This window comes from Crocodylus porosus, unplaced genomic scaffold, assembly GCF_001723895.1.
Source record: "Crocodylus porosus isolate Cpor-Errol unplaced genomic scaffold, CroPor_comp1, whole genome shotgun sequence".
NCBI lineage: Eukaryota > Metazoa > Chordata > Crocodylia > Crocodylidae > Crocodylus > Crocodylus porosus.
Window position 1 is genome coordinate 83910599 of NW_017728949.1, and position 26857 is coordinate 83937455.

Sequence of the window (26857 nt, forward strand, 5' to 3'; positions counted from 1 at the left end):
CAACTGGCCAGTTTCACCAAGAGGTGATCATGGGATACCAGATTGAAGGCTTTTTTGAAGTCAAGATATATGACATCAATCTCTTCTCCCTTGTCTAGGTGATAGGTCACCTGGTCGTAGAAGGAAATGAGATTGGTCAAGCAAGACCTACCCGTAACAAACGCGTGCTGGCTATATTGATAACAAGTACTTCATTTCTTCTGATCAGATGCATTCCATAGTTATGATAAGGAGATTGTTGGCTTATAATAAAGGCATGGTATGATCTAAACATCAGATTAAGTAGCTGTGTTTTCCCCAAAATAATTTTTAGACAAAGACTCACATGAGAATGAGGCTTTTTCAAGACTAATGCCAGTAAAATTCCCCTCAGTATTAATCATCTTAAAGCTGTGTCCCCATAGGATGGAAGAATTCATTTGAACAAGATGTTAATGTTTTATACATAACATTCCACATTTTGCAATATGTTGTCTAGTAAAATTATTCTTCCAGCTTGGAAAACAGACAGGCTACTGTCTCTGAAACAAACTGATTCATGGCTTTGGGTGATCTCTTATCTCAATCCAAGAAAGTTTAAAGCTAAATTTTGATAGTTTGATCATTTATACACAGTATGCTGCCGATGGTAATCTGTGATTAGCTAGCGTAGATGATTAAAATGATTTCTTCATTACTTTATATGATTCTGAGAAGCTAATATTTTGCCTATCAGGTGATAACAGTCCACTTCAGAATTGCTTTTGTTTTAGTATGTTATCTTAAAGACGATATTTTTTTTCCCCATTTCCTTTAGAAAAGGTGCTAATGAATTTCACACAATGATGGCAAGTGAATGGCAAATTCTTATACTTTTAAGCATTGCTTCTCATTGTGATGGATTGATTTCATAAAAATAATCGGAAGTTTGAAGTACAAGTCATCCTTCAATTACAGTAGCATACTTCTGCACCCATCAGACTTCCTTCAGGAATACTGTAAAATTCTAGAGAACAGTTTGCTGAGATAAAGCTTTGATAATGTTTCTGGTTACTTCTCTGAAAGATTTTTTTCTCTTCCTTATGTACTTCGTTGTTTAGCTGTGGGAACAAACATTACTTTACCTGGTGAATGCCAATCATGAACCAAGAAGTAAGGGATGGTTGATGTCCAAAAGCAATACTGGGATTTATGGCCAAAAGTTGTACTGAGATTTCTTCTTCCCACTCTCTGCCAGTGTAATCCTATTTCCTATCCTCCTTTCTGTGCCATGATACTTTTTCTTTAGTAGGCTCATTCTTCACAACCTATGAAGCAGGGTAATATTTCTAAAGTTTGAAAATACTGAGTTTACTCATCCAAGATTACTTTGAATTTAAGATGACACCTAATAATTAGATTGTATACATGGAAAATTATACATTTCTTTTAATATTCCATGTATAAAATCTAACTATTGGAGGGTCGTCATAAATTTGCATGCACACAGAAACCCATCACTGCAGCAGGGAAAGCACTGGTGGGGCAGGTAGCAGGTGAGTCAAGTGACCCTGGCCCCTGGCCCTTACCCCCTACCACCTCTTTCCCTAGTGCTTTTCCTCCTTTGCTGCTTGCTTCCCCCAGATTACACCTACCCACCCTACCACTTGTCCCCCTGCCATGCCTGCACCCCCCACCACCTGGCCCCTGCTATACTGCCTGTGCCCCCACCACCTCTGTTCCCTCCCTCTATCCCACCTGCCTTCCACCCTCCTCCATTACCACTTACCCTTTGTGGCTTCAGCTTGGCCTCTGGTCTTCAGTATATAGTCGCTCTTCCCCCAGCCTGGACACAGAGCAGTGGTTATCGCACTGCTGGCACTGTTGCATGAGCTTGACCTGGAGTGACTGTGCTCTCTGCTCAGGCCAGTGTGGGGCTGGGGACTAAGCCAGAGCTGCGGAGGGTAAGTGGCAGCAGGGGCAGATGATGGGGGGCAGGCAGCTGCTGCAGCTCTGACCCCAGAACAGGGCCAGAGGTGGAGCTGCAGCAGGCTCCCCCTCCTCCCTCTTCCTCCCCCCATAGTCAAATATTAAGATGAGCAGCTTATTTTCCCATGTTAAATGGGATAGGGACCTTTGTCTTGGATTCAAATAAATACTGTAGCTTGGGATCACCCAAAGGGAGAGAGAGTAATGTTTTGTCATAACTAGAAGATGTGTTTTTACAGTACTGTTTACAATAAAGAGCCTGACTTCTTTTTTTCTCTTTTTTTTTCTTTCCCCCCCTCCCCCCCAGGTCGTTGCCTATCACTATTGCCAAGCTGACAACACTTACACGTGTCTTGTCCCAGAATTTGTCCATAGTATTGCAGCTTTACTTTGCCGGTCACATCAGTTAATGGCATACCGAGATCTTCTAATAAAAGAGCCTCATCTACAAAGCATGCTTAGCCTTAGGTCCTGCGTCCAAGATCCAGTGGCAGCTTTTAAAAGAGGAGTGTTGGAGCCACTTGCAAACCTCAGGAAAGGTATGCCAGGAAACGGAGACTAAACTTTATAAACTCCATGATCAGAAAACCCAAGAGTAATCTGGCATGTATTTTAACCACGTAAGGGAGGTGATTAAAACAGCAGAAGTGACTTCACTAGAGAGAAATTTGTTTTCTTTAATCTTTTTCAGTTGTAATCATATTGGATGTTATTCATAATAACAGTAGACAAACCATATTCAGATGGAAGGGTTTTGGTTTTAAAATAAAATCCTGCAGAACCCATTATTAAGAAGATCTTGAAAAAGCACTATTTTGAAAAATGCTAATAGAATATGCTAAATTATAAATGATAGGATAAATTATAGGTGGGTCTGTTAACTCCACTTATTATTATGGTTACTGACACTTCCTGTTTGGAAAGACCGTTCTGAGTTGCTTGTACTTTGCTAAACTTAAATGATTTTGGGCCCACATTTTCTGTGCTAGGCATCTGACTCAAGACGTTCAGTGTCAGAACTTCCTCTGTCCATTGCTGCCATAAATTTTTGCCCAAATGAGATACTCTTTTTTTTAAGGGTGAGACTTGTGAAAAAGATGTTTTCCCATGTTAAAGAATTTTGGCAACCTTTTCATTAAAAACTTTAGCCCAAGTTTAAAACAAGGACTTGAGATTTAGCAAGGGGATGGGGGGGGGTTATTTATTTATTTATTTTTTAAGGGAATAGTATGCCTTTTCTGGTACCCATAGCCAGGCTGTAAGTTTTTGACATACTGTAGTTGACATAGGCTGGGCAGGGGGGCCACATGCCTGCCTCTTCTCCTTGCCCTGACTATGGCCAAATTTACACACACACATGCACACACAGACACAGGTGCATGCACTCTACTTTCACTCTTTGCACATGGGCACATGCGCGCACACACACATACACACACGCATGCACACAGAAACAGAAAGAGACAAACGCACACAGAGACACAGACAAACAGACACACATACACACTTTCCCCTCACAGCTCTCCCAGCCCAGCTGGGCCCCTCCTTCCTTGACACGGTGCCATGAGCTCCCCCCCTTTCCCCAGACATGGCTCTCCTGGCTGGCCCCAGCTCTGCCCTCCCTCACCCCAGCCCCATTGGTGGTGGGGCCCTGGTTCCAGCTGCCAGGGAAGCAAATGTGAAAGCTGCAGTTGAAACTTGGCATGAAAAATGGACACCAAATTTAAAACTGCAGCTTTCACTTCTCTGCTGACGAGCATCCCAGGGTAGCTGCCTCGCCCCGCAAACAGATCAAGGGAGCATGTGCTCCCTGGCACTCCACCCGGGTGCACGCAGTGGCAAGAGCCCCCTCACGTGCCTGGACAAACCACCCAGGCTCTGACCCTGTCCTGGCAGCTGAGGCTCCCACTCACCCAGATCGTTCCACTCCGCTAGCCTGGCCCCAGCAGCAGGGGATGCAGCTCAGCTTGGCCAAATGCATCCCGCTACTCCTGATCATGGAGCCTCTAACAGCTGATCTCAGTTGGGGGGGGGCCAAGTCCCCCCCCAGACTGAGAGAGAGTGTCAGAGGCTCCCCAGTCAACTAGTTGATCACGATTGACTGGTTGGTGACCACTGCTCTAGAACAAGATTTTTCAGAGCCTGGAACAACCTCCAAAATTCATGAGTTTTGCCAGCTGTCTCCATGCATCTGTTACCCCATCTACTGTTGGTCCACATAGCAGAAGAAAATCAAGAGATCAAGTAGGAGATGGGATAGGATGGCGGCTTAAAGATTTACAAGCTGAGAGAGGCATGAGTTTTCATAAGCAACAACCTATTCTGCTAGGTTCATAGATCTGTGGTAGTCATTTTAATCACCTTTCCTAAGCAGTCTGATGAAGCTTTTGCCTATAAAAGTTCATGGCTCTCAGTCCTACTCTCTAAGGTGTCACCCTGCCCCACCTTTACTTGATCTCTAGATTCTCTTTTGGACAAGCAGTATAGGGAGTAGACTGCTAGAGATGCATGCAGACACCTGCAGAACTCATGAATCTTTAGACTTATTTTGCTGATGAACTTTCTGCATGTATATATGAAGCCATGTGATGGAATTTGTGGGTATTGTTGTGTGCTATTTTGTTTTTCAGTGTGCTTTATTTAAAAAGCCAATTGAATTAAATGCAACAAGCGACATTTAAAAGATATTTTCAAGGTTACAAAGATAAACTCTCAAGTTTAAATATCAGGATTTAGGTTGCTTGTGCACCAATTAAATATGTAGTTTCATGCCTTATTTATGTAGTTTTTCTTCATGTAACAGTTTATAATAGTTTAATAAATGCTAGATGCTTAAATAAGTGATAACTAGATAGAATCAGTCCATAACTTGAACATAACCATGTATTGACCTTCTATTAATATTCTTACAACCATCTGTAATATACATTACTCATGTTGGTAACAAGCTTGTAACACTTTTTTTCATTTAACACTTTATAAGCTGTTTGCAAAATGGGATCTTAATATAAAGTGCAATGAGAACAACCTTTTGTAGTATGTAAATGTACTTCTGTGATATTTCTAACCCAAACACTGTGAGATTACATGATTTATAAGATCTACCAAATGAAATTATTTTTAAAAATTGTACTTTAAACAAAATGAACTGTAAAAATGCATAAAAATTAAATAGATTCAGACTGAAAAGATTATGAAATGTTAAAGTGAGGTTGGTGTCGCTAGTGGTTTTCAATTTGATATTTTAAACTTACTTTCACTGATATTGGAATAACATCCATGGCTATTGCTATACTTCTCCTGGTACATTTTTTCCCCTCTCAGGACATTCAGAATTATGGAAGAGTCCCCTTTTATGGAAACCTCTCCTCCCCCCCCCCGCCCCCCATAATCACATTTTTATTTATTTGTTTTTTACTGTTTTGTTATTCAGAGCAGAAAATTCCCGAGGAAGAATACATAATTTTGATAGATGGTTTAAATGATGCTGAATTCCACAAACCTGATTATGGTGACACACTTTCTTCATTTATCACAAACATTATTTTTAAATTCCCTTCTTGGTTGAAGCTGATTGTGACGGTGAGAACTAACTTTCAGGTAAGAATAAAGTGCATTTTTAATTTGCCAAAAATTAATCACTGTCCTTTCCTGTGAAAAGTTTTCATACTGCTACAACCACATACTTTGCTGAAGTGCTACTCTTAAGGGGATTCAGAACCAAAAAACAAAAATAAAGGACTGTGCCTTGTTTATGCTTTTTTATGGTGAACAAGTATGAGCTCAAGGATCTGATAACACATTTGTCTTTTTTCTCTGTCACTTTCTGGAATATACTGATGGGATTAGTGACACCACAAGTAACAAACCTGATTTTCCATATTCTCGGCCTGTTTTCTACAGGTGAGATGAGAACAGGAAGTTGAAGCTTTAGGAGTCAAGTTGCTCCAACTCCATAGTGTGATGAGTTTGTCTCCCATCTTCATACGGCGTTTCTTTGAGGGCTGGACTATAGATCTCCGCTTTCCAGAAAGTGGAGCCCCACAACTTCCCTATTCTAAAGCTTGTCCTTGTCTTCAGCACTATTTTTTCTTACCATACTTCTTTCAGCAAGTCCCAGAAAACTTACACTTACTCTTTAAAATTCTTTCTCCAGTATTCAGTCCAAATATCTGGTGTTCTGGAGGCATAGAGATGTGCTGACTTCAGATTCTCAAAGCTACACGGGGTGAAATGTCATCTTTTTAAATTCATTTAGCTGTTTATAAGTTAAACAGGAAGTGAATTACATTACAGGGGTGCCCATTTCTGTTGAAGGCATTCCAAAATTTGCTAGAATGCACAAATATATAGCTCTTCAAGGAAACAAGTCTAAGATCACTATTGGTATTACTGTTTGTCATGCACCATAAACATGTGTTTAAAAATAGCTATAGCACAAGGTGGCATGGCAATAATTGTCACTCCTCAAACTAAGAAGGATCTTGTATGCTTAATCAATACTCTCATGGCAGTCCTCCGAAGAGTGTCTACTGTGAGGTGGTGGTTCTTTTCTAGCTGAATCTTTACTGAACCATTTGTTAGTGATATGAGAAATTATTTCTTTTTAGAAATATGTTGTGTGACCTGTTATCAGGGTATTTGAACAGCTGGGCCATGGTAGCACAGCAGTTAAAGCATCTCACTGACTCCAGAGATGTGTATTCTAGCTCTACTCTAGATTCATACCAAAGTGCTCCCTGAGTGAACTGAGCTGTACGTGGATATTTGGTCATTCAGGCTGGTGAGTCAAAGGTAGTTGGATATGATGTTAGCCACATCACTCTTGTGCTCTTGGCTATAGAAACTGGTGTTCCCTAGAAGTGTTAGCCCAGTGGGGCTTTAGGCTCAACTGGACCATCAGTAGTTGCAAAGGGTTGTAACAGCTAAATGATCTTTTTATTCTATATCTATAAAAGGCTTAGTCTGTCTGTGTGTGTGTGTGTGTGCGTGCCCATAATGCTCTTGGGGGGCGTGGCTCCAGCCGGTGCTGCATCAAGAATACCCATCAAGAATGATGGGTGGGGAATGACTCCAGTGGAGTGGAGCAGCAGGGAGAGGAGGTGTGGTGTGGGGCCAGATACAAAGCGGGGGGGTGGGGGGACGTGGCACAAGGCCTGATGAGAAGCAGGTGGGGTGGCACAGGGTGGACATGAGATGGGGGAGTTGCAGGGTCAGATGCAGAGCTGCGGGGATAGCACTGGGCCAGATGTGGAACGGGGATGTGACACATAGTCAGATGTGGAGCCCTGTGCACAGTGGGGGGGAGCCTGATGCGGTGGCAGGGCTGGACATGGAACGGGAAGGGTGGCACGAAGCCAGACACGGAGTGGGCAATGGCACACAGCAAGATGCAGAGCAGTGGCAACACAAGGCAGTGGTTGGCAGCAGTTACTCACCACCCCATAGCAGGGGGGTGCGGGGCTGGACACAGGAAAGGGGTGGTGTTGGGCTGGATGTGGAGTGGGGGGGGTGGCACAGGACTGGACTCAGAAAGGCAGGAGAGAGGGGTGGTGCAGGGTTGGACGCGGAGCGGTGTGGGGGTGCGCAGCCAGTTGTGGAGCTTCACAGCAGGGGGGTTGGAGTGGGCGGGGCCAGATGCAGAGTGGGTGGGTGGCATGCAGCCAGATGTGGAGCAGCAGTGGCACAGGGCGGTGTGTGGCAGCGGCCCTCCACCTCCCTGTGCTGGGGGAGGGCGCGGGACTGGACGTGGAGCAGGAGGTGTGATGTGGGGCCAGACACGAACTGGCAGCAGTGCAGGGCAGCGGGGTGGTGGTGCTCCATCCCCACCCCCTCCCCCTCATTATTATTGATGGGCAAGTCGCTAGTATCTATATAAATGCCTATATCAAAAGTATTTGTGCTAGACTCTAATTTTTGTACCTGTGTGTGCTTTTTCTTACAGGAAATAGCAAGTTCATTACCTTTTTTCAAAATTTCTCTCGACAATTTCCCGGACAACAAAGAAATCCACGGTGATCTGAATGCCTACATTCAGTACAGGATCAGTAGCAGTCAGGAAATTATAAACAATATATCTTTAAATGGGAAAGCTGATGCAGCCACAATCGGGAAAGTGGGTAATCACCTGATCATGAGGAGCCTGGGATCTTACCTCTATTTGAAATTGACATTGGATCTTTTTCAAAAGGGTCACCTGGTGATCAAAAGTGCAAGCTACAAAGTAGTTCCAGTGTCTCTGTCAGAACTTTATTTGCTTCAGTGCAACATGAAGTTCATGAGCAACTCTGCTTTTGAGAGAGTCCTGCCAATATTAAATGTGGCACTAGCATCCCTTCATCCTATGACAGATGACCAGATTTTCACAGCTATTAATGCTGGTCAGATAAATGGTGAACTGGAATGGGAAGACTTCCACCAGAGAATGGAGGCCCTTTCATGTTTTCTGATAAAAAGGCGTGACAAAACACGTATGTTCTGCCATCCTTCCTTCAGGGAATGGCTTGTTTGGAGAGCTGATGGTGAAAATACTGACTTCTTATGTGAGCCAAGGTAAATAAAGACTATAGTAAACTACAGTCTGTACAGATAGTTGCTGTTACATATTTTTACAATCACCTTCAAGGGCTGATGTGTAGTATTAGGACTGCAGTTTTTCCCCAGAGGAAAACTGGGCTATGTTTAGGGCAAAATTTTAGCTGCTAATGCTACATGTAACTCTGTAATAGGGTCCATGCAAACTGGGCCTGCATATTTGAGCATCATTTTCCCCACTGTGCAGTTTCAGTTTCTTAGTGGAAAGCATCAGGTACATGGAAGTCTTCTATTTTCATTTACCTGACAAAATTTGCAATAGGAAACTGCTGGAAGGAAAATTCAGATTTTGAAGGAAAATGGGAGGGGTGTTTTGGGGGAGAGGAGAGGGGTTAGCCTGTCTCATTTTTAATTATTCTGACAGTTCCTTCCATCTTTCCAACTTTGTTTCTAGTGTCATTGTTTCAGTTTGGACTAACCTCCACCTTTTTGGTTAATGTAGCTTGCATAACAATAAAACATGCTGTCTGTGAACCAGTGTGTATATTTGCATATTCTTGTACTCTGCATCTCCTATTTTACTGTGTTATTTGGAGTTTTTGGCTTTTTAAGTTCTTTCTTTTAAAATAATCATGAATTGGCTCCCCACTGTGATACTGCTGTACAAACAAAAAGATTATTGCATATAGTTAAATTGAAGTTTATAACAGCAGAGTTAATATGTGGTATAATGCTTGGTAATCCCATTTCAAAAATTTAAAAAAGATTCAGGTCTTTTGGATTTTCAGTATCATGAATTTCATGTGCTAAAATAGATAGACTAGTTGCAACTGAATTGCATAATACCCCACATCCTGCATTTACTGTGTGTTAAAATCAGAACCCCCAGGTCTCTTAGGAATTGACTGCAGAAGCATATTAGAAATATGTTGTAAAGCTTTTGCAGGGATATTGTCCCCTACATTTAACACCAAAAAGTATTTTCATCAGTAATCTCAGCAAAAGAAAAAGACTGTGTTCTTTCAGTAACAAACCAATGGCAGTGAGGGGTTGAATGGAATTCCGTCTCGTATTCAGGCCTGGAAAGGTGCAACAGTCAGATTTAGTGGAACTTTACAATATCTGTTTAGGTTGTCGTCTTGATTTCACCCCTTCCATCCACAGATAATCCCTCGCTGCCATTTCACTGGAGTTTTGGAACTGGTACTGAGATCTGACTGCTTTCCACCAGGAGACTCTTTAGATTTCCCATGACCCCATTCAATTGAAATTTATTCTTTTAAAAGTGCCCTCACTGTACTTGGGGGAAAAAAAGAGAAAACTGTCACACCTTCCATCAGTCTAGCAAAAGCTATGAACTTAGATCAAGTATCAGATAGTTTTCCTTTCTCTTGGTTATTTGACAGTCCTACAATCTAAATCTAGCCACGGAGATATTTAAAAAGTTTACCTGGGTAAAATAAAGAAAACTGAGGTTTGTGTGATGGTATTAGAAACGGAATTTAGATGATATAACTAAATTGTTACTAAGTATGTGTGTCTGTCTTATTCCCTTTTAATTAGGAATGGGCATGCTCTACTGGCATTCATGTTTTCTCGACAGGAGGGAAAATTAAACCGTCAACAAACCATGGAACTTGGTCATCACATTCTTAAAGCTCACATTTTTAAGGTAAAACCCAAGGATTAAAGACAGAGGTTTATGATCTTTACAGAAATGCAAAACGTCTAAGGGAATTCAGCATGGTTGCTATAATAATTCCAACTAGCCTTTATAAACACCTGAAATTGCTTGCTAACAAAAAGATTAGTTATGTTTCTTTATATGGGTTAGACATAATAGGAAATTTTCTTTCTAATTCCTGTGTCAAGTATCTATTTTATCCACATTCTTCTAGGGTCTTAGTAAAAAGACTGGAATTTCTTCCAGTCACCTTCAAGCTCTATGGATTGGATATAGTACTGATGGATTGTCAGCTGCCCTTGCTTCTCTGAGAAACCTCTATACACCTAATGTGAAGGTAAGAAAATAGGCACTCGTGTATTCACAACTCCAGCTACACCACAAAATGAGCTTGACCTTGTACCACTGAAATCAGTAGGAATTTTGTCACCGACTTCTTGTACCATTAATTTGCTGGGTCAGGCAGCATGCTGAAAAATGTCATGCCTTTGCATGTGCTATATCCCAAAGTAGAAGTAGTGTGGCTCCCTTAGGGTGGCACTGTAGGCAGACTCATTTCCTTGGCAGAGTCGGAGCTAACTGGCTAGAGTACGCTACCTCCAATTTGAGAAGTAATGTGGAACAATGCAGCATGCTTCAGCCCATTTCTGGCTGGCATGGTAAATTAGCAGTTTGTGCCCTTTAAGAATCAGATCAGGCCCAAAGTAGGTAAATTTTAGTATGAACCTAGATTATGTCCAGAAATAGTGCATGAATAGTATTAAACTGCTGTAAAAGCAGTGAAAATAAAAAAGAAATAAAGGATTATGTTTTCCAGGACTGATTGATACAATTTTGCAAAATAGTCTGTGTTTTTAGAAAGACGGTGGGAATCTGGAAGGCATTACTCGTTGGATTATAAACATAATCTAGATTTTACTAGATTAAAACTCAGGCTAAATTTATGTGACAGTACCCTTATAAGTCTGTTGTCCTGAAGCTGAATTAATGTTTTCTGTATTTTCCTTCCTTTTTGTCTTGTGTTTCACTGAGGAAGTGGGCTTCTCTGATGTTGATCGGAAGTAGTTGGTTCTCTGCTCTGTGGCATTTGATCTTTTTTGGATTGCTTCTGAAATTTTATCTGAAGGATTGTTTGGTATACAAATCACCCCAAACAAACACGGTTCTAAGAATTCTAGACCGAAGCTTTATGCCCAGCAGAGTGTTTTACTCTAGAAAAGGAGTGTCAGATAGTCTCTCCAGCTACCTCTCATGAAAGGCACTTGGATACTACAGTTATAGGCAGCAGTATAAAAGTCTGCAGACAGATATGGTATAGAAGGTGTGTTTATCTTAAACAGTAAAAGGATAGATCTCAATTTTGGCATATTCCATGAATGCAGAGTAATGTATGAGGATTTTTTAGGCCCCTAGCACGTGATCATTTACGGGTGCAATGGAAGCTGATCCCCAAATCCAACAGTTGCATCTCCTGCCGTGCCACATGTTCATGGCGGGAGGCATGATTTGGGGTTTGGGGATCAGACCCCATTGCACCCTTTCTACTTGCCACTGTAGGGGGAGCCTGATCTGAGATCCCACTGCAGTCCCTGGCTGGTTCCAGCGATTAGCTGACTGTCAGTCCCCACCAGGACCTACTTTGAATATGTAGTTCAATTTTAAGGCACTGTACAGACCATTATATGTAGAACACTTTTATAGTTTGTCATTTTGTGGCATCTTAAATTCAGTGCATGTGTCACCCTTGTCATTTATGCCACAATTAACAGATTAATCATGACACAGCTGTAATATGTACAGGGGGCCTTAGTTGCATTTCTGTTTCCTGTCAATCTTAAGCCTCAGTTTCCCCATTTATTAAGAAATACAATGCTTTTTGTTGGTAATGTTATTAATGCCACTAAGTGAAGATTACTAACAGTATTTCTTATTACAATTATTCAATCTGGGAGGATTATTTAAAATATCAGGTGTTGAGAGTTTAGTGTAAATTGACTTTGTATAAATCTCAATTCCTGATGGAAACAGGGTGAAAAAGTTATACTTTGAATGCATGACATTTTTGTAGAATAACCACATCAATTAATCTTTTATTTGACCCAAACAAAAACTCACATTTATTTGTCTTTAAAACATGAATTATGGGATCATTTTAAAGGCACAATAGGTAGTGTAAAATGTTGGTTTTCCAGAAAAATTATATAAATTATTTGTGGAGTCACGCTGCCTTAACATTATTGATTAGCTTTTATCCTCCCAGTGTCTCTTAAAAAAATCTTGCATAAATTACAGTAATTTAAATTATGCATGTAATTAAGGGACTTCTTCAGACTCATAACAGGAAATGACTAACTGTCGGTTTGCTGTCGGTAGTACAGTTTGTTGTGCATATGTGTATAAAAAATCATTTAAATTCATATAAAAGTGATTCTCTGCTGAAATGAAAATTCATCAGTGAACTGCTAATGTCACAGATACATAGATGCCAACATTTAATTACAGCTGAAAGCAAGAAGCACTGTTAGTACAGACTCTTTAAAAGCAAATATTTTTAATATATAATTTTAAATCAAGTCATAAATTGACTGAAGAAAATCCATATATTGGAAAACAAGTTCAAAGTACTCCCTTGCCAGTGGCATTAAGTATAGGTCTTTTGACCATAATTTTGCAAGCCTTCAAAGAGGAGATTTTATGCAAATGTAAACAAAATCTAAAGTGATCAACATAGACTTACAGGGAGGTCAGTTGTTGATTTTTCTATTTTTAATTCTAACCATTGTTTGGAGCCTTATCCAGTTCTCAGTAAATGGAATCTTTCTCTTGATTTTTATGGGAATTGTGTTAGACCTCAATTTTGTCTGACTTGGGGGTACATTGATAAAGTATGGAGAGCCTAAGGATCCCACCTGATTTTCTGACTTAGAGTAGAATATAAATTTCCTTATGTCAGACATACTAATGTAGTCCCAAATGTTAGTTGCTAATAGGTGATGACTAGAGCCAAGCAAGGATTTTCTAAGTATGTGGTTTTTCACCAGAAAATGCCAGTTGGTTGGAAGGTGGAGAATTGGTTTCTTCTATCTCCAGTGGGTGTGGGGCACAGAGCCCAGTGCACCGCAGCAGACTGCCTCCGCAGTGCCCTGCAAAAATCCATGGAGCACATGCCCCTGTGCCTCCTCTGGGGAATGCAGTGTCGGGAACCCTCCCACGCCCCTGGGCAAGCTGCCCACGGCTCCAACTGTCCTGTGACCCATCCCAGCCTCAGGGCCCCGTTTGCCCCAGCCTGTTCCCCACTCCCTCCCTCACCGTGGGGGCCTCAATCTGCCCCTCCCCACACACCCCTTCCCTTTCCCTGACTTGCCTGCTGTGGTGGGCAGAGCTCTGAATGCCATTTGGCTGAGTGCAGGCTCTGTATCTGTGTCTGTGCATGCCATTCCCATCCCTGCTGCAGCCACCCAGAGCCTGTGCCTGGGCTGCCCTGTGGCCCTCTGTGCTGCCACTGCTGTCTCATGTTTGTGGGGGCATGAGCCCCGACAAGCCTTCTGTTGCCTATGCTTGTGACCCTTAAAAATCACGGGGTGGGGTGAATTTTGTGGTATCCATGCAGTCTGTCAAATCGTGATTTTTCTCAGGGCCGCACTCATGATCCTTGACTTCCAGATGACCCTACTGTGTGGATTACCCAAGGGGTTCAGATCCCAAAGTTTCCAGGCTCCTGGCTCTGGAGCTGAGAGCCAGGAAGCACAGAGCTCCTTCTGATCTGTAGCAGAAAACCCAGAAACCTCCGCAAGAGACATAGTTCTTTAAGGCTTCTGGGCTTCCCCTACCCTGATAAAAAACTTAGGGCTCTACCTCAGGACAGGGCTTCTTGGTTCCCCACTGAGTGTTAGGAGACTACTAGGACTGCCCCTGATTCTAGGGGCTCCCTTGGCTGCCAAATTCACTTAAAATAATGGAAATGGTTGGGAAGTTGAACACTTTCAGAATTTTTTTCTGTATGAAATTTCAAACTTTCATATTTTAGTTCCAATTCAGAACAAAAATGCTTTAAAGTTACTGGTATTACTATGTTTAGTAAAGGCCCATTTTGAACTACACATACCTACCTAAGTCCCTTCTTACAGTCAGGATACTGTATACTTTTCCTTCTAGTGCACATTCTACAGCCTTGTCCTACCTGTACTTTGTCATTGCTCATTGTGCTTCAAGGAAGGATGTAAGAATCATTCAAAAATTATTCATTTAAGCTTCTCTAATTATATTGGTTAAATGGTAAGCGATGGTAAATAATGCAGCAGCTGGGAGCCACTCCCAGGGCCCCTTTTGGGGGGGAGGTGGTGGTAAACTCCATCAGACAACACAGCCCCCATGAGGTCAGCAGGACTGGATGGACTCCATCTGAGAGTGCTGATGGAGCTGGCAGAGGTCATTGTGGAACCCCTGGCAAAGCTCTTTCAGAATTCGTGGTACACCAGGGAAATCCCTAAGGATTGGAAGGGGCCTACATCGTGCCCATCTTCAAGAAGGGGAAGAGGGGGGCCAGTCAGCCTAACATCCATCCCAGAGAAAATCCTGAAAAAGCTCATTAAAGAATCTATGTGCGATACGCTTGTGGAAGGTAAGATCCTGAACAAATGCCAGTATGGCTTTGTTGTGGGTAGGTCTTGTCTTAGCAGTCTCATCTCCTTCTATAACCAGGTCTCTCGCCACCTGGATACTTCCAAAAGGCTATTAATCTAGTATCCCATGATATCCTTGTGAAAAACGGGAAGGTTGTGGGCTCAGCTGCTCAACAGTTCAGTGGGTGGGAAACTGGCTACAGGGGAGGACCCAGAGAGTTCTCATGAATAGATCTGTGTTGTCCTGGCGCGAAGTGGCCAGCGGTGTCCCTCAGGGGTCTGTGCTTGGACTGTTGCTTTTCAACATCTTTATCAGTGATTTGGATGTGGGAGTGAAAAGCTCGCTGGCTAAGTTTGCGGGCGACACCAAGTTATGGGGCCGTGTGGTCATGCCAAAAGATAGGTTGCAGATACAGGCAGACCTGGATAGGCTAGAGATTTGGGAAAACTGGAACCAGATGAAGTTCAACACTTCCAAGTGTAAGGTGCTTCATCTGGGGGCAAAGAACCCTCAACATACGTATAGGTTCACTGGTGACAGCTTGACTTGCACTACGACTGAAAGGGACCCCAGGGGTAATGAATGACCATTGCATGAATATGAGCCATCAGTGCAAGGCAGTGGTCAGGAGGGCAAACAACATGCTGGCATGCATCAACCGATGCATTTCACGTAAAACTACGTGATACTCCCTCTGTGTTCAGCACTGAAGTACTGCATCCAGATTCCGGGCACCGCACTTCGATAAGGACATAGAAAACTCGAGAGGGTCCAATAAAGAACCACCCATACGATCAGGAACTTGTGTGGCAAGCCATACGAGGAAAGGGTGAGGGACCTGGGCCTCTTTAGCCTAAAGGAGAGAAGGTTGAGAGGAGACTTCATAACGGCTTACCGCTATATCAGAGGAGTACATCAGGAGCTCAGTGAAGAACTGTTCACTAGGGCACCCCAAAGGAAAACCAGGACCAATAGATACAAACTCCTGGAAGGCCGCTTCAGGCTTAATACCAGGAAAAACTCCTTCACAGTCAGGGTGACCGGATTTTGGAATAAACTCCCTCCAGAGGTGGTAGTCACCTTCCCTGGAGGTTTTCAACAGGAGACTGGACAGTCACCTTGCTGGGGTCACTTGACCCCAGTTGTCTTCCTGCCTAGAGCAGGGGAGGCTGGACCCAATGTACTGCAAGGTTCCTTCTAGCCCCTTACAATCTATGAAGCCCCACACCGAGAGGGAGGGTGTACCTGTGTGTGAGTAGGTAATTGCTTAATCAATGAGTCATTAGGCTACCTGCTCTTTTCCTCTAACCTCACACTAAGGCTACTGGTCCTCTTCACCCCCTCCCCACCCCGTCATCGTTTCCTCCTTCTTCCCTCCACCTACCCTGCCATCTTCCAGTTCATGCTGGGGCACTGTGTAGCTTTCCTTCCCTGCTTCCCTGCCAGACTGTGCCCTGCCCCATGCTAAACAGTAACCAGTAAGCTAACCAGTTATTATTGGGCTTATCCATTAAATGATTATTCATTTATCCTTTCACTTCCCTAGCCTCACGGGGTGCAAAGAGACAGAGACCAGACCTTCATCAGGGAAGAACATGTATCTTGTACTTAATATCTTATACTTATCCTCTGTTATGTAACTATTGAAAGATGGACAGGAGGCAGGTTACAAATGAAAAAGAAATTATGGTAGCCATTAATACATTACTCACATAGCCAAACCATATCAGTGGTTTAAAAGTAGAATGAAAAAGAAGCAACCAGTGTCCTGAACCACCATTGTTATATGTTGTTTCCAGTATATGTTGTCATTTGTGTAAACCCCTAAAATCAGACAAGTAATAGGAACAGTGATCCATGAGGACAATTATTGGCTGTGGCTAATACCGTTATAGTAAATCATTTGAGCACCCTACACTACAGATACAATTACATGTGAGTCACTGCTGGCATGATTAAAATCACTTGTGTACATATGCAGGACTGGCCTTGACAGTTGATTGTCTTTGTTTGCTATGTGGATTTTCAAAATTGTAGTGCATTTCTTCAGTGTGTGTATGTTACAGAGACATTGAACAGTAATTTTAACTGCAGCATATTTGCATTTAATATGTATGTTATAATGACTGTAATAGGCTAAAAAACATCTTCCAGCTATTAATAGCAATTTTAAGTCAGAGAGCCAAAAACTTAAATACTAGGTATTTTTGTGACTTGACAATATCTGTTTAGTGTTCTTGTACCTTTATGATTGTTCTCCAGCAACAAAGTAGTATCATGCCCAGTCCCTTGCTCATATCAGTGCTATGGTGAGGAGAGTAGGGAACAGTGCTATGAACCCAACAAACATTATAATTTCAAGCACCATTAGAGACCAGGAAGCATGATCACTGCTTGGTAAATTGGAAAGGGCAAGTTCTTCAGGGAAATAATTGTTGTTTCAAGGTTCTCAGAAAGCACAGAGACGCTGATAGTTTTTAAAATCCAAAAGGAGCAGTACTAGAAGAGTTCTGTTTTCTGAATCTTCAGAATTTAGCATGGGATGCTGAGACCTGCATAGTTGTAATTTAAAAAGCAGTTGATCCCTGTCTTTAAGATTAAAGGCAACAATTAGGCTCAGATACACTTATAATTATTTTTATGGTTGCTTAGGTTCTGGCATACATTCATGTGATACACTGTCTCTCTGTAGCAATTGAAATCTTGTCATGGTGAGAGGGCATAAAGGGCACTTTTACAAGTGCTCCGGGGTGGGGGAAAGGGTGGAGCTTTACTTAGAGTGGCTCCAAGAGCTGCTCTAACTAAATCACGACCGCGTCTCATGTATCGGTGTCCTCGCACTTAATAATGATAGCGGGAATGCTTGACCTAAAGCTTGTTTGACGACCTTGAGTTCAAGCATCCCTGCTGCCATTTTTAAGCAGGGCATGCTGATACACGAGATGCAGAAGGGTGCTGGAGCGCAGCGGTTGCCATGCTGCAGCAGACTGGTGCTCTGATGCACTGGAATTCCAGCTTGTTGGAGTGGCCTCCGTGCTCATGTATAGGCACCCATAATGGCTTAAAAGTTCATGGTATTTTGGTTTAATATTATGCTTTTCTTTACATTCAGGGTTTGTTGTTAGTAGCCCAACAGTAATCATTGGTAGCCAATGACTTTTAAACTTTCATATAAATATTTATTTAAATATGTGATTAAGTCAGTTTTCTCTTCCTGTTTCAAAACTAAAATCAGTAAGAAATGAGATCCTGCCTCCAACTTCCTAAAAATAATATGCTTAAAGAAATTATTTTAAGAAAAGTGAAAAAATAACATTTATCTACATTCTCCTTTAGGTGAGTCGCTTGCTGATCTTGGCAGGAGCAAATGTGAATTACAGAACTGAAGTTCTGAACAATGCTCCAATATTGTGCGTTCAGTCCCATCTTGGTCATGAAGAAGTGGTTGCTCTCCTGCTGGAATTTGGAGCTGCTGTCGATGGTACATCTGAAAACGGAATGACTGCACTTAGCTATGCAGCCGCTGCAGGTCACATGAACATAGTTTCACTGCTTTGCAAAAGAAGTGAAAGGGTAAGCTGTTTCATACAAGAGTGGTTTTAACTGCAGCACTTGTTGATATGAAATTACTGGGTAGAGATGTTTTAGAGAAATAACATTCATTATCATTAGATACAATGCAATGTGCACAAACATAACATTTTACAGATGTAAATAATAGCAGATATAAAAGGCCTGAGTACAGTGTGTACTCTTATCTAGATCCTGACCACGAAGAACTTAAAATCAAGGCTCTGATTTTGTATAGCCTTGTGCGTGTGCTTAACTTACACAAATGGATAGTTCTACTGAACTGAGTGGAACTATTCACCTACAATGTATGTAACTTCATCATGATTAGGACATAAAGCTGAGGTGCTGAATATTCGCATCTCGTTGGATTTACTGGGAGTGACAGGTGCTAAAGAGCTGTCTTGGCAGGAGAGAGACTCAGACTGAAATTGCATTAAAAAGAAGGGAGAAAATTTTCATTAGGGAGCTTGTGTGTTTTTCCTCCATTGGTGTCATTTGAATGGTCTCAGCTGATGATGAGTTAACTCTGGTTGTCCTTTTGGTTTCCTTATCTTTCTCATCATGGGACAGAATTGTGTGCACAAATAATGAGCACATTGTTGGAAACTAAATGAAGGGAGGAAGAAGGGTTTGAAGGTAGGAAGTTCCAATTATGTGCAGCAGTGGAGGACAGAGGGGTTGTTTCAGGTGTAGGTAGGAGCATGTCTGTGGGAAGGAGAAGGAATGGAGCAAAAAAGGGAAATAGACTGAGGCAGGCAGGGCTGACTGAGCACAGGGTAGGAGGTGTCTGGAGTATAAGAAAGTCTGAAATGTAGAAATGAGCTCTATAGCTGAGGAAAGAGGAATGTTACAAATATATGAAACCCTGAAACATGATATGGTGATTTATCAGTGTTCCTCCCATGCCAAATTGGGACAGTGATAAAGTGTGAGAGAAGTCAAAATGTCTGATTCTGCAAAATGTGTTGGAATATTATTTTTGCTTTTACTGTTCCTTTCATTATTAAAGTGAGTTAACAGTTGTTAACTTGGTTGTTCGGACCTTTTTTAGTTTAGTAACCTTAGAATAACTCTTTCCTTTATTATTTTTGCAAATTATTACCTGACCTTTCTGCCTTGCTCATTTGTGTCCTTGGCCAAGGATGGGCTAGCTGGAGCATCAATAGCTGCTTGGATTCAAGGTGTGGCACAAACGTGCCTTTCAAGTCCTATATGTTTTCTCCCCTCTTGTGGGGCCCAATAAGTAATATTTCTCCTCTGAACCACATCAGATCCTTTACGGAAGGAGATTGCTCTCCTATTCTCTGTTAGACAGTCACAGCTGCTCCAGTTGGCATCCCAGTAAGCTGTTCATGTAAAACCAAATGAGCATGAAAAAGGAAACATTAGTCTAAATGTTAAGGAGTCTATTGTGACACCTGGTCCCAAACATAATCAGATGCACTTTTGAGGGACACTCCTATGGTTTTCTCACACCTTCAAGTGTGTCTTTAGCCCCCAAGCCCTCTCTGCCATCTGCTGCTTGACCACTGAGAACAAACTGAGATATTCCAAGAGGCCAGGTTCTTCATTCAGGGTACATCAGTTTTACCCATCTCACTCTGGTCTTGCTAGCCTTTGCAGAGATTTTGTTAGCTACAAGAATCACAACCGTGGCTGGTTATATGCCCAGGAATGATAGACTTCCCCACTTCTGGAGAAGAGGCCTGCCTGTCTGGTCAAAGGCTCTGAAATCGTACCTGCCATTGAAAATAACAAGCAAGTTATAAAGAGTAACAAAAAGACTTTTTGAAAAAATAAGCAAGCATAAGAAATTAGTAACCATATGTTGAGATACCAACAGAAACATAAGAATATATTCACAACAGATAATATCAGAACAATGTTTTTACCTTATCTCTACATCTTAGCGTAAGTTCCAAGAATGCAGATTCTACTTTTGTCCAAGCCAAAGTTTTTTCCCAGGCTGTTAGTTTGTGTTGCCCACTCAAGCCACTGGGGAACTAAAGCACCTTATGCTCAGGAAATGTGAGAAAAAGACTTGCTTTCATGGCAAGGCTTAAGTATGTTTCCTTATCTGGCTGTTTAAATACATCTACAGAATTCTTAGGAAGCACATACTATTCATATAACTTCCTGCACCAGGTGCGTATTTGTTTAACAGACCAGAAGTCTTTCCCAGAGAGTATTTGTATTTCTTTCAGATGTAAAAAGTACTAGTCCAGTATCCTAAAGATACTCTCTGTTGCTTATTCTGTGAGAAATACCCTCTCTTACCAACTGTGAGAAATGCCCTTCTTTCAATAGCCTGTTTACATGCGTCATTCTTGCTAAAGGACTCCTTATAAAATGTAAATTCATCATTGTCTGAAAGTGCCTGGCTCATGTGCCTGGATGACATACGAAAGGGTCCCTTTGACTGGTCATTAACATGTTGGATGCTAAATCTCAGTGATTACTTCTCTCAGATGTGAAGGAGAGAAACACTTAAGTTGATCATTGTCTTGTAAACCAATTAACTGACCTGTTTACCAATCGTGGCCAAAATATGAAACATAAAAATACATTCATATCAAATATCACAGTTCATACAAACCTAAGATTGATAAGGCTAAGCACAGCTTAATACCGTCTACTGTAGAGACCACATATGACATAAGTAAAATAAATTCAAGAGAACATTAATGACATTCCATGAACACCTCTAAGTATTATGGGTTTGTGACTTCTTGAGTTGGCTGTCCACTCTGATTCTCACTTCCATGAAAAGTGACACCAAGTTGGATACTGTGGAATGCCAGTATGGTGCACCAGCCACAATAAAGGGTAGAGCTGGTACTGTGATGGAACTAACCTTATGTACTCCTTGTGGTCTTGGCAGAGTCAGTGAATTTAATAACAACCCCCAACAAACTCACATTAGGGACAAACCTGTGTGTATGTGTACGCATGAGCACATGCATACTCTAGCAGGAGCTGGAGGGAACCCAAAACACACGTAAAGGAGCTGTCTTGTACATTAGGCTCTCCTTTAGGCTTTTTATTTTATATGCATGGTTATCAAAATTCCAGCTGTTCTTTAAACTGCAACAAAAATACTGCCTGTAAATTAAATGGAAAATTATTTCTGCAAAACTCTGATTTATTTGTGTAACACAAAGTGCACTAGAATTATACAGTGAGTCACCAAACTTCCCACAAGATCATTATCTCTTGTGTGACTGGGAGGGTTGCGGGGACTGACTTTTTGTTTTGATTAGATATTATGGAATTTCTGAGATTCTTTACTAACAATTGTGTGTTCTACAATACAGGCTGACTACCTGGACAAGAAAGGCCAATGTGCTTTGGTTCATAGTGCATTGAGAGGACATTGTGATATCCTTCAGTACTTGCTCAATATTGATTGGACAGTTTCTTCCCATGAACAGAATTCATTGAGGAAATGTCAGGCACTTCAGCAAGCATTGACAGCAGCTTCCAGTATGGGCCACTGTCAGGTAGGCTGGGAGTTGGCATGTTTTAATACCTACTTGAGTCATCAGAATAACCAAAACCAGGGTATAAAAGGGGAAAAAATTTCTACAGAAAGCCCTTTGGCCAACAATATACTAATTTAGCTCTCTGTGACTTGTAGATATTGCAAGAGTGCTAGACGAGTGTCTGTGTTGCATTTGACTGGTGTAATTGCTGGTCATGTAGACATACCTGAACCAGCATTATTCTGGCTAGTGCAAGTATTTATATCTGTGAAGCTGCAGCAACATGGGCTTCAGTGTGGACTGTACAAGCCCATCTAGGACCCTGGGTACCTACTTGACAGCTGAAGCCTGTGGTGTCATGGCTTCACTGTTGCCAAATTGCATGCATATGTGTACATACACTACATCACTCATCATTGCACAACCTAGTTTGCTTCCAAAGGACTAAGAAGAAGCAGAATTAACCAGATCATTTTTCTATTCTCTGCTGGCATGCCTCTCACTGCTTTCTGTATAATACCATTCAAAACCTTAAATGAAGGCAGTACTTTCTTTCCCTCTAGGCTTTTCTTAGGGGGTGGGTACCATAGAATCTAAGTGCCACAGAAGTGTTAATTTATTCTTTCAGTATCCTTGCAAAGTAGGTAGGTAGCTGTTATCCTCATTTTGCTGGTAGAAACCTAAGGAAAGAAATAATTAATGGAGGTTATATTGCTGGTCACTAGAAAAGCCAGGAGTAACCCCCAAATGTTTGCTCTGTTTTCTGACCTTGTCTTCTGGTTGCTGCAGGCTGCTTGGAATAGTTATGGTTCTGGGCTAGGGACAGACATTCAAAAAGCCTGAGCCTGAATTGATTCATCTTTGCAGGTTAGTCTAACCTGGCTAGACTAACTGGTTTGTAACCAGACAGACGTTCTCTCTGGACTGAGGAAATTCAGGCACATGCCTGCAGTGGCTTAGGCTAGAAGGTGGGGGACGCTAAAGCAGCCCTCCCTTCCTTTGCACAATACTGAGCTGAGGGGGGTTGTGGCCAGGCCCCGGCAGGACCTCTGATTAGGGAGGTCTGCCTGCACCATCCCAGGTTTTTACCCACCGCCTGCTCAAAGGGCGGGAGTGTTGCCAGCCCCCAGACCCCTAAAGCAAAGAGGGGTGTGCAGTGTATGCATCTGTTAATGATACAGAGCTTTTCAAACTCCCTCCCTGCTTCTTTATACTATCTGCAGTAAACTGACAGGGAAGCAAGCGAGCAGGGAGCTGATAAGTGTTCATCACCCATCTGCAAAACAATAGCCTCTCTATTAGTTCAAACTCTTCTTAAACAACTTATCTGCTGACCTGTTGATATAGCTCCAAAAAGCCCTAAGCAGTCACTGTTCTGACTGCCTGTCCCAGTGAAATTGGAGAGAGACATGCACCTTTCAGCATTAGCTAGCATACCACATGCTGGGGTCCATGGGGCTGGGGTCCCTGCTGTGAGATTTCATAAATTTAATAGATTTCTAGGGTTGGAAGGGACTTATTAGATCATCGAGTCCGACCCCCTGCTGTGGGCAGGAAAAAGCATTGAGGTTAAGTAACCCCAGCCAGGTTCTTGTCTAATCTCCTTTTAAATACCTCCAAGGTAGGGGAAAGCTTCCCTTGGAAGTTCATTCCATATTTTGGCAGTCCTCGCCATAAAGAATTTTTTCCTAATATCCAATCTAAATCTGCTCTCCTTTGGTTTATGGCCATTGTTTCTAGTAACCCTGAGGGGCACCCTGGTAAACAGAGTATCCCCTATTCCCTGCTGCCCCCCCCCCAATGAGCTTGTAGACAGCTATAAGATCACCTCTCAGCTTTCTTCTGCAGAGGCTGAAGAGTTTCAGGTCCCTCATTTGGTCTTCATAGGATCTCACCTGCAGGCCCTCCAGCCATATGAGTAGCCTTCCTCTGAACCCTTTCCAAGTTATCCACATCCCTCTTGAAGTGCAGCACCCAAAACTGGACACAGCTGTGGCCTCACCAGTGCTGCATAAAGGGGAAGTATAAGCTCCCTAGACCTGCTCATGATGTACCTACTAATGCAAGAAAGGGTGCAGTTAGCCTTACTTACTACCCCATCACATTGTAGACTCATGTTTATTTTGCATCAACTATGACTCTGAGATCCCTTTCCACTGCAGTGTTCTTTGAATGGTACTTCCGAGTTTATAGGTGTATTGGTGATTCTTTCTCCCCAGGTGCAGCACTTTGTACTTACCTTTGTTAAATTGCATCCTATTCTGATCCACCCACTTCCTTAGTCTGTTCAAATCCACCTGAATTCACTCCCTACCCTCTAGTGTGTTTACTATACCCCATAGTTGGATGGGTGATGGAGATGGGGGGGTGGGGATTTCTTGCTTGGGCAGCGACGGGGGAGGGTAGGGGGAAGCCAGGCAGGCCTTGCTGTGACTGCAGTCTCTGCCGGAGCTCCAACCAGGGAGCACAGGGGAGGGGCCAGCCCTGCTGTGGAGCAGGGATCCCTACCCAGCCCGGAGAGCATGCCGGGATGCTGGGGGAGTCTGGTTTATCTTAAACCAGCAAGGGGTCTGGGACAGACATTGCATAAACTGGTTTGAGCCAAATCAGTTAAGTCTGATAACTACATTCAACTACCTTTTATCTCAAACCGGTTTCAGCCATTTTCAAACTGGTTTATGTTCACTGAACATCTGTCCTGTTACAGGTTTAAACCAGTTTCTGATCACTTAAACTGGTTTATGTGTAATGTCTGTCCCTAGCCCCAGAGGGTTATCGTTTCAGATTAAAGGCATAATGTTGTACCTTACTTGATGCTACTTTGGTGCTTCAGCTATTTTCTGCAGAGCTAAAGGATTCGGTATTTAAAAACAAAGCCTTTTTTCCAAAATGGCTTTACACTACGCTGTATTATACCATATTTGGTCCCATTGTGAAAGTTAGGAACAGCATTTTTTTAGGGAATGTGGTTGAAATGGAATACTGTTGTTTTTTCATTAATGCAGTATCTCTGTCCCTTAGCCTGACTCCATTCCAGAACACTTCACAGAATAAATTAATATGGTCAGTAATAAGATGGGAAATCTAAGGAATAAAAGGTGTTCAAGACTGTTGGAAAAGTGATGGAGAATAACTGAGAATGGGACAATATTTCAGATGGTAGACATTGCACAGAGAGCTCTAATCAAAATTGCAAAATGTAATTTTGGGAAAGGGAAAGTAGAGGTATCCAGTAAAAGAGAGAACTAAGGAGAATATACATTATATAATAAAGTGTGATTAAGGAAGTTACATACATCAGCAGTAAAGTAAGGATAATGTTTTTAAATGGATCTTGAAATAATGGGCCGGCAGAGTTGTCTTACCGTGGACAAATACAGTTCTGTTTCAGGTGTATTAAAAAAAAAAAGAGAGTGCACATGAGCACTAGCTTGTTGTAGCTGCTAGATATTGGCCAAAGGGAACTGGATAGATCATGGAAAAGGAACTGCAATATTTCAGTGAGAGGAGATGAAAATGACTGTGATGATTGTTTTTCCCTTTTAAGGGTTGGAGACCAAGGATAGAATTTCTGATGTATGGAATGGTGGTCATATCTGCTGATCCCAGTTTGAATCTAGACTAACCTATAGCTTTTAAACTTGCTACTTTCCAGTCTTTTCTGTTGTATTTTAGTTTCTTAGCCAGCAATGGTGCTCATATTTTGGCTTGATTTGCTTTGCAAATACCTTAGAGAAAATGCAGTTTAACTGCTGAAGGTACAACAACTTAATTTTAATAATATTAAATGTGTAATAGTAAATATTTCTGAGTAGTATGGAAGTGTGAAAAGGTTTTAACTCTTGAACAGGGCCCAGGACTTGAGGTAACCGTAAATGCCTACTTGTTGGGAGAGGTGGTTGGAATTTAATGCAGTTGTCTAATATTAGAGTAGGGCAGAGAAATATTTTATGAGGAGAAAAAACGTTCATAGACATAGCAAACTTTTGATTTAAAAGCTGGGAATGAGTTGAGGGTTATGGGCTGTGGTTAACTTGTGGTTAACTTCCTTCACACTAATAAACATTTTTTAGTTCTAGCATACTGATGAAGGTAAAAACTGACCATCCCTTTGTATTATGAAATAAGCAACAGTAACCATTCAGAATCAGAATACGCTCTTCTTTTCTTAACATCTTCACCTTTAATCCTTCTTGCTGACTTCATAGGACAGTAAGATAGAAAAATTCCTTAGTGCTGGAAAAATTGAACTAAAAGGGAAATGAAGTGCATTCAATTTCTCTGGCTGTGCCATGAATGTATAGAATTAATTCAGCATGCATTCCATACAGTGTTCCTTGAAATCTCTTCTTTGCTTATGCAGCCTTGGGGAGCTTCTCCATGGCATTCTTGCTTTATCCTTCTTTAGCCTTCTGATTTCTACCTCTTTTCCCTGCTTCTCCATTTGCTGCAGTCTCAGTGGTCATATGCAAACTTCAGTTTCCTAAGATAGTGAGAACTGTTTTGAAAAGAGCTGTTAATTTAATGTGATTGTACAAGACAATTCTAAGAAGTAATTGCAAGGATAACTGGTCTCAAGTATTCCAAAAAACAACAAAAACCCATGTTCTGTCTGCATTGGACAACATAACTTTCTAAGTTTTTAAAGGCAACTAAAATGGTGGTATAGCAGAGTATATAAGAATAGGAGTTTTTGTTCACAATTGATCAACTTTTTTGTGACTCTAATAGGAGTAGAAAAGATTATATTTCCTGGGTAAAAATGTAATATTAACCAGTTTTTTTCCAGGACTAAGACTAACCAGGCTCTCTCTTTTGCATTGTCTGTCTTCTACTACGAAGGCATATTTAGGTCGTGTTACAGCTCATTTAAAATCGCTGTCATGTAAACCATCAAGATTGAGTAATTTATGGAAAATATTGATTTTTTGTTTGGTCCACATCATTAGAAGAGGAACACAGTCTAATTTTTTTTTTTTAAATCTCTCCATGCATGACAAAAGAATAACCTGAT

At 41.8% G+C, this 26857-nt stretch overlaps 1 protein-coding gene across 1 annotated transcript in view; it reads left to right on the forward strand.

The window, feature by feature from the left end:
- Positions 1-26857, forward strand: part of TANC1 (tetratricopeptide repeat, ankyrin repeat and coiled-coil containing 1) — a 201068-nt gene that overhangs the window by 150606 nt on the left and 23605 nt on the right. Inside the window, 7 exon segments of the mRNA XM_019553854.1 lie at positions 2255-2486; positions 5381-5547; positions 7892-8499; positions 10045-10153; positions 10380-10502; positions 18125-18361; positions 21676-21861. Of these exon segments, the coding sequence (XP_019409399.1) occupies positions 2255-2486; positions 5381-5547; positions 7892-8499; positions 10045-10153; positions 10380-10502; positions 18125-18361; positions 21676-21861 (1662 nt within the window).